The 8603-nt window shown below is 37.5% G+C and overlaps 1 protein-coding gene across 1 annotated transcript; it reads left to right on the top strand.

The window, feature by feature from the left end:
• Positions 1-6357: 6357 nt before the first annotated feature.
• Positions 6358-7389, top strand: LOC113360743 (polygalacturonase inhibitor-like). Its single transcript, XM_026604212.1, has one exon. The coding sequence runs from the start codon at positions 6358-6360 to the stop codon at positions 7387-7389; it is 1032 nt and encodes a 343-aa protein (XP_026459997.1).
• Positions 7390-8603: the final 1214 nt, after the last annotated feature.

Here is an 8603-nt window from a genome sequence, read left to right as displayed (position 1 = left end):
TTTCATGGAGACAGCAGACCAAATTTCTGAAGCAAAAGAACATCGAAAAAAAGATGATTAGGAGTTTCAATTCCCTGGGAGCACTGTACATACATAAAATGTTCCTGATTAGATATTCTTGGGACTCTCGCCGCTACTGGTAGAATATTCTTAGCCAGCTTCCACCTCAACATGCCATATCATTAGCCATATTTTTTGTTGTTGAGTTGTGACCATTTGGTTATTTTGCTGCATGAGAATATCCAGATATGCTGAGTTTACAGAAAATTTACCATTCCTTGTGAGAAACCATCGAAGCTGATCTGATGCTGGCTGTTGAGGGATGATGATATTTTGAATATGGTGAAGTTGATGCGGCAGACAAACTTGTTGTATCTCTTATCTACTCTCCAAGTTCTCGTGGAGTGATCAATATACTCATCCACTTTAGCTTGAGAATTAGAATCGGTGATACGCTGATGCTGATAATGCTTATCAGAGACTCTGCCAAACCATTGACCTTGAAGGGGAATTTGTGTGTCATATCCAACTTAGCAGATATGATATATTCTAAGCCATCTTAAACCTCTTTGAATTCCATTCCATATCCAAGTACCTTTTTTCTTAACATTACCATACAGAGGATCATCATTACAAAAATATCTTGCTTGAAGCAATCGCACCCATTTAGCTTCTTTTTTCAGTCAAGAGTCGCCACGCCAACTTAGTAATCAAATCTTCATTGAAACAACACATATTCTTAAATCCCAGCCCGCCAATTCTTTTGTGCTTCTATTAAATATAGCCCACGCTTTTATTAATCAAAGCCCCTATTATTGATGACCCACAGTTTATTTTCATATTATTAATCATAGCTCAAAACACAACCCAAAATACTTTACTGAGTTATCTGGAGTTATCACCGGTCCAAATATCTAATCCAAGTTGGTTCACCCATTCCGTCTTCTTTTAGAAATAATAATCCTCTTCCACTAGTCATAAACCCTAGAATTTTTCAGATTTCTTAAAAATTCAATTAGTTGAATCATTTGCTGCGTTTAATCAGTACATCATGGGATGGACTAATTGAAAAGAAAAAAAAACTTTCCTAGTTTTGACGGTTAACAAAAGGGAATATCCCTGTTTCCACATCTAAGCTTCATTATCCTTCCATGTTTAAGCTTCATCATTCAAAAAACTGAGTACTCAAGTATATTGATTTAATAGACTAAAAACGAGTTTTCATCGCCATATCAGTTGTATTCTGACATTTTCCATGAACATAATGAACTAATAAAAAATGGTCCATGATACAGAACGTACTAATATGAGCAAATAATAGAATGGCACTGTGTAAACTGATGATGCTCTAGGTCGAAACTGTCCGCACTAGATGTTGTTGTGGTCGATTCTTCTATCCATAAAGATTAAGATGTTTCTCTCAGATATGATATATGTCCGTACTTAATCGGATGCTGTGATTCTTTTCAGTGATGCTAATGGGATGCAAGACCAATCACACCTCGTTAAAATTTTTGGGATCGATGAAGCATATCGGGAACATAAATGTCAGAATTTGGCTCTGTTTTTTTTTTCTTCTGTTGATGATCAATGGATCTGGTTATTGATACTTCTTTTAGTGGTCATTGTGAACTTTTCAACTCAGTGTGTTATTCTATCAGTGACTCACTGACCTAGTTTTATGGGCTATGAATAATAATAAAAGAGGTCAAACACAAAATTATATTCAAACTCAATTGATAAAAGTCAAATGCACTATGGTTAATAAAAGCGTGGGCTATATTTAAGAGAAGTCTTCTTGTGGGTGTAATTAATTGATTCCAACCCACAAAGTATCCCCTTTTTTATAATTCTTATTCCACCAGTAGTTGCGCCGCAAAGACTCCATTTTCCTGAGTGATTTATCTGCAATGTGCATGCAACTGGTCTGAAATTGTGCGATGGTACCAGTCACAGCTTGTATCTGAGTGCTTCTACCTTCCTAATTAACCAATTTACCCTGCCACGCTTGAAGTCTGATATCCATCTTGTTTACCGTATCTGCAAAGCATGCATTTTTATTGCGACCAACATAAAGAGGAATTCCCAAATATTTTGCTGTCAAGGGAATTCTGGACATCTGAACCATTTCTGAAAGATATTCTTTATCTTCTTCACTCATGTTCTTACTAAAATGAACACTTGACTTGTTTGCGCTGACCATATTCCCTAAAACCTTACAAAACTGAGAAATTATCTGCATCATATTATGAACTGAGTTGTTAGACGCCACTGAGAATAAAATTCAGTCATCTGCGAAAAAGAGATTGGAGATACTTGGACCTTTTATGGATGGTTTAATGGTGTGATTAATCCTTTCATTTCAGCTGCTTGCAACATTCTACTAAAAGCTTCCATACACATGATGAATATATACGGAGAGAGAGCATCACCTTGGCGAATTCCTCTGGTGGGCATAAAAGATGGGGTAGGAGACCCATTGAGCAATATTGAAATAGATGTCGTGCTGAGACATTGTGAAAATAAAGCGCACCACTTATCATGAAACCCCAAAGATTGCATAACTTTTATAATAAAGCCCCATTCCATACGATCAAAATCCTTTTCCATATCCAGCTTAATCGCTACTGCTCCTGCAGAAATCTTAGTTCTCTTCATATAATCTATGACTTCATGTGCTATAATAGTATTATCAAGAATATTTCGGCCCGGTACATATGCATCTTTCCATGGAGAAATAATCTTAGGAAGCAATTTTTTAAGCGATTAGGTAAAATCTTCGAAATAATCTTATATGAAATGTTGCATAGACTAATGGGCCGAAGATCGGATGGAGTTTCGACACATAATTTATTTGGAATTAGAACTTGGTAAGTGAAATTAATCTGTGAAAGCATTTTACCAGTTTCAAAAAATTCTTGTACCATGGACACTAACCCATACGCCACTTCCTCCCAGCATATTTGATAGAATCCGGCTTGAAATCCATCTGGACCCGGAGCTGCCCAAGCATTGATTTGCTGAACCACCTGTCGTATTTCGTCTCTAAATGGAATCTGTATGAGCTCTTCATTATCCTGAAATGAGATACATGGACTAAGAAAATTAAAAACATTTGAATCTCGGGGAAGGGTTGCAAGAAGTAGTGATTGAGCTGAAATGGTGGATGAGAAGTTTTTGAATATCTTTTCTTGAAGAATACCATTGACCCTGCTCATCTCTAATAGAGTCAATTTGGTTCCTCCTCCTTCTATAATTAGCTTGAGCATGAAAGAATTTTGTATTTCTATCTTGATTGTTAAGCAGTTTATCTCTTGACTGTTGACGACTGATATTTTCTTTGACAGTATACCAATGCTGAAGAGCTCGCTGTAGTTTTGAAATATTGGATTGAGATGCATTTGGATGAGCATGTGCTTATTTAATTTGTTGCTGAACTATTTGAATATGTTCATAAATATTACCAAAATGATGCTTCTTCCATTTACTAATACCTCTCCGAACTTGCTGAAGCTTCTTTGTAAACTGCATAGCCGAAGATCCAAATTGTTCCTTCCCCCATTCCCGCTGAATCATATCTTTAAATGTCTCTTGTTTTTTCCAAGCCTCATACAATCTAAAAGGTTTGTGGGTTTTGATAGATTGAGGTTTAGTGGATAATAGAATTGGTGCATGATATGAACCCAGAGGAATAAGATGTTGGATAACAGCATCAAGAAATAATGAAGACCAGTAGGTGGAAGCAAGAGCTATATCTAGCCGTGTCTGGACCAGATGTACTTTTTGTACGTTTATTAGACAATGTAAAGGGGTGACCAGTAAAAGTGATGTCTTGAAGACCATATTTCTGGACAGTATCGTGAATGATCTCTGGTGTATAATAAGTATGAGTAGTAAAATAATATTGGTCGTGACAAGACAGAATAACATTTAGATCCCCTATGATGATCCATGTCAAATCCATGTTTTCTCCCATATCTGCTACAGTCTGTTATTGTAATTTTCTTTCCTCGGAATAACAAGAACTATATAGACACGTTAGTACCCATTGTTGATTTTCTGGCCCATTATGTAATATAAAATTAACCATATATTCCGTAAAATGCATGAGCTCTATCTTAAGACCATCTTTCCAAATGACAGCAAGTCCCCCAGCTTTTTATTTATTATTATAACACCATATATTTGGGTAATGCATGCTTTGCAATAAAAATTTTGCAGTTTTATTTTGCTGTTTAGTTTCTAAAAGGAACATAATGCCAGGGCTATACTGATAAATGCAATCTTGTAGATGGTTTCTAGTATGCTTATTCCATAAGCTCTGAACATTCCATGCAAGGATGCGCGTTTAAAAGAACAAGTAAAGAATTTAACAGTAGGAAGAACTGAAGGGAAATAAACTTCAAGAAAATTTAGAAGGGAAAAATAAGTACGAGGGAAAACCTGATCTTCCTGCTCTGATGAAAGATTCCCATAATATTGTCCCATCAAGTGGTCTCAGGCACCTTGATGAGGAATTGGCTTATAAAAAATTGGATGCATTTGATGTTCATTCCCAAAATTGAGTTACCTTTGCTGAACTCTCGGTCATTATGCCTCTTAACATAGGATTGTAAATATTAAACTCAATAAGAACACTTACATCATTTGTATCAGTAGGATTACCATCTTCTGGAAGGAGATTTAAAGGATTACCTAGTATACTTGCAATTTGATTTTCAACTTCAACATTAAGGAATTTTGGTGGAAGCTTCTTGATGTCAATCCAAAATTGCTGAGTTAAAAAATCCATATTTTCCGTAATCATTGATGTATTCTACTATCTGAATATATCTAAGTAACCATCTACAGTCCAAGGGCTCTGTTCCAAAACTGCATTGTAGTTATCCCAATCACAAAATCTAAAGATAAACATATTAGTATCATGTCGTCTCATCTGAAAATTACCATGGCCCCACGCCATAGTAAGCTCCTGTTCTACTTTATTAGCTCCCATAGGAAACTCACAGATTATTTTACCCATAAGGCTAACACTCCATTTCTGAATATAGGGTTGTAATTTGATGTGAGGATATCGAACGACCCTACTAGTTGGAGCATCTTCATCTAAATTGGTATTTTTGATTCTTTCTACGAGGTCAGAAACTTCCCCGATGAATTTTCTAGTGGACATAGTGAACCACAATAGGATTAAAAAGATGAACAAGTAGTAAATCCAAAGCTGGTATTTCTTAAACTTAAAACCTCCTCTATTTATATAAAAATTACATGATTTATGTCGAATACGTGTTGCGCATAACAGAGGACGAGTGCCACTTCTCCTGAAGGAAAGTTGATGATTCCTCATGTTTTGTTGATTTGGAATCCTGGAAACAAAATGATAAATCCTACTTGTAAAGTCAAACCATAAAACCTTCCTTCTGAGCATTTTGTCTCTTGTGATGTCGGATTGTAACAAATCCATCCTTATCACCTTGAACTCTACAAAACAACCTTTGGGTGGACAACCTTTGGATACGAATCTTTATCAGAGAGAAAGGTCAGAACGCAATTAGCAATATCTGCTAACCATGACCAGACAACACCTTAATAGGGGAAAAGAAAACGGTGAAATTAGTACAAATTAAAACATAAAACAATACATCACTTAAAATTGAGATGTAGACTGGACAGTAATTCTTTTAAGACATAGCAGATCTTTGAGTTTGATGGAATTCAGATAAGATTGAATGAATTTTGAAACTCAGTTCGCCGATTCGGTCGCTAGAGCTTTCCAGTCCATAATTTCATAGGCCATTTTTCATTTTATTGTGATCATTAAGATTATAAACATGCATAAATGCCTAAGACTTTTTTATCCGAATAATAACTAGCGTGCCTTATTTATACGGTGCAGCCATCATGGTTATAGGTGGGCATGTGTAGAACTTGTCTTGAATGGCTAAGACGACTCATATGCTGCCCATACTACAAAAGAGGCACGACTATTAATTTGTGTTTACATGATTCAACCGAGGTAACCTCCTATTTGGGCTCATGCAAGTTTCACATGTCCTCAGCTAGCCAGTGAAATATGACGACATATGTATACAAATCTAGCCCATTATGGTGACTAATTGAGTAAAACCAGCTAGGCACTTTCGCACCCTTGATAATGATACAAAATTACCTTCTAATAATTAATTTTATTACCCTTTAATGCTATCAATGAATTGGTAGGTGCGCCTGCACTTTCGCACCCTTGATATATACATGTGAAAACAGTGTGTCAAGCTGGATATATGGTGCTATAAATACAACTCCCTACTGCTCGATTCTCTTCACATCATAGCAAAACAAATCCAAACAGTAAACACCATGAAGATCGACCACTCATTTCCTCTCTACTACTCACTCGTTCTTCTCTTCTTAGCTACTACTACTATCCTAATATCACCTTCTCATAGTGCTTTAGGAAAATGCAATCCAAGTGACTACAAAGCTCTTATGAATTTTAAGAAGTCTCTAAGCCCTTACGAGTCTTCTTGGGAGTTAACTTCATGGGTTCAAAATACAGACTGCTGCGACTGGCATGGAGTCGGCTGTGGTGACAAAACCAACCGTGTAGAAGAACTTTACATCTCCGCAAGTGATATCTCTGGCCAAATTCCATCCTCTGTATGTGACCTTCCTTACCTCGTATCTTTAGTATTCAGCAAATCTAAAAATATCACTGGTTCAATCCCGCAATCTATCACAAAGTTAAAAACATCTCACAGTGCACTCAGCTCTATGAGTCTGTCTGGGCCGGTTCCCAACTTCCTTAACCAACTCATTGCTCTCACTCACCTGGATCTCTCATACAATCAGTTCTCTGGCTCTATTCCACCCAATCTCGCTGACCTTAAAAACATCGGAAGTATCAGTCTCGCTGGGAACAAACTCACAGGTTCAATCCCGGAGTCTTTCGGGAGATTTACTGGTATGGGCAGTCTTTACTTGTCTCAAAATGAACTCACTGGTCCGATTCCAAAATCTTTTGGAGCTCTGGCTTTTAGTCAGATTGACTTGTCAAGGAACAAACTTGTCGGAGATGCATCCATGCTCTTTAATCCCAACCATGGTTGGACAACATTTACCGATTTTTCGAGGAACCCATTTGAGTTTGATTTTACAAATGTAAAGTTTCCAAAGGAGTTAAACTGGTTGGATATTTCACGTAACAAAATCTTCGGTGGAATCCCTGATGAGATTAAGAGTTTGGATAATTTATATAAGTTGAAAGTGGGTTACAACAGGTTATGTGGTAAGATACCAACTGGAGGGAGGATGCAGCGTTTCAAATTCACTTCTTTTTTTCATAACAAGTGTCTGTGCGGATCACCATTGAGAAGTTGTAAGAGAAGGTGATGGGAATAACATTATGAAGATCTTGTAAGAGATAGGGGTCTTGAAACTTGACCTGTTATTATGTAACATCTATCTCGATTTGTTATGGGTTAATTTAATCTAGTATTGTATGTTCTTGTCTGACATCTGCTGCTTAATGTTTTCACTAGTTAAATAGTCTCATTTTGCTAGTATAAGATTGCAATATCCTTATACTCCGAAGGAATCCTCCAATTGATGCAGGCTGTGAACACGTAAATCACGAAGGCATCTATATATTCACAAACAATATTCGCATTCTAAATACGGACTCGCACTGATAATACAATGGCATTGATTCCTTGGCTCCAAACCTTCGGGTTTATCATAGCCTCATCCAATAACATCGAGAGGGGCGTTTACGTAGGGGAAGATAAAGAAAACGAAGCATAAAAGTAAAACTCATGGAGCGTTAGGCAAATATAAAGTGCTGAAATGTAAATAAGACTGGGATTTACGTGGTTCAGCACTAAGACCTACATCCACGGGGTTGTTGTTTCACTATCTACTTGATGGTTACAAAGATAGTCGAGTGACTTTGGGGTTTACATAGATCTGTATATTGTAAAAGACTAACTTACACTCACAATCTCTCTCTCTCCTTCCCTTCCTCAATTTTCCGATCCCCTTACTCTTGGTGGAGAGGGGGTATTTATAGGGTTAGAGTGTGGGACCCATCTCTGAGGACCGTTGAAACCTTATCTTCCTGTGTTTTATGTCCATCACGGGGGGTCTTCGTTTATTACTTCATCACGCAGAGTCGTCCTCGTTCGTTCCACGGGTTGATCGACACGTATGCTGCTCAGAGTGTTTAATGCGGGTAGTTGAGGTGCTGCTCGTGTCAGGCAAGTGTCTTCTGCCCCTGTCACATCCATGTCAGTTCATTTTCTCTCCACCGTTGATCTTGGCTTCTTTTGGGGATGAGATAAAGTAACTCTTCGGGAGTTATCTGGTGCTCCGCAGTACATCGTGTTACCGGTACGTCTTTTTAACTTCTGCCCTTAGATTTGTTCGGGCAAAGATCCAACGTCGGCGGGATGGGCATCTTAGCTGTGGGCACATGTCATCATGCTTTGATGACTTTGTCCGCATGCTCTCCACGTATGTTCCTATATACACGTGTTTGATGATGAAATATGTGCACACAATTTGCCCCTTTTCTTCGGGCTTGAGTGTTTAGTGGGAGCATTGAAGAA

This window comes from Papaver somniferum, chromosome 3, assembly GCF_003573695.1.
Source record: "Papaver somniferum cultivar HN1 chromosome 3, ASM357369v1, whole genome shotgun sequence".
NCBI lineage: Eukaryota > Viridiplantae > Streptophyta > Magnoliopsida > Ranunculales > Papaveraceae > Papaver > Papaver somniferum.
Note: the sequence above shows the minus strand (reverse complement) of the source record. Positions and strands in the feature narration are given on the sequence as shown.

Coding starts and splice junctions, on each gene's coding strand:
- LOC113360743 (XM_026604212.1), top strand. CDS start 6,358: ATGAAGATCGACCACTCATTTCCTCTCTACTACTCACTCGTTCTTCTC.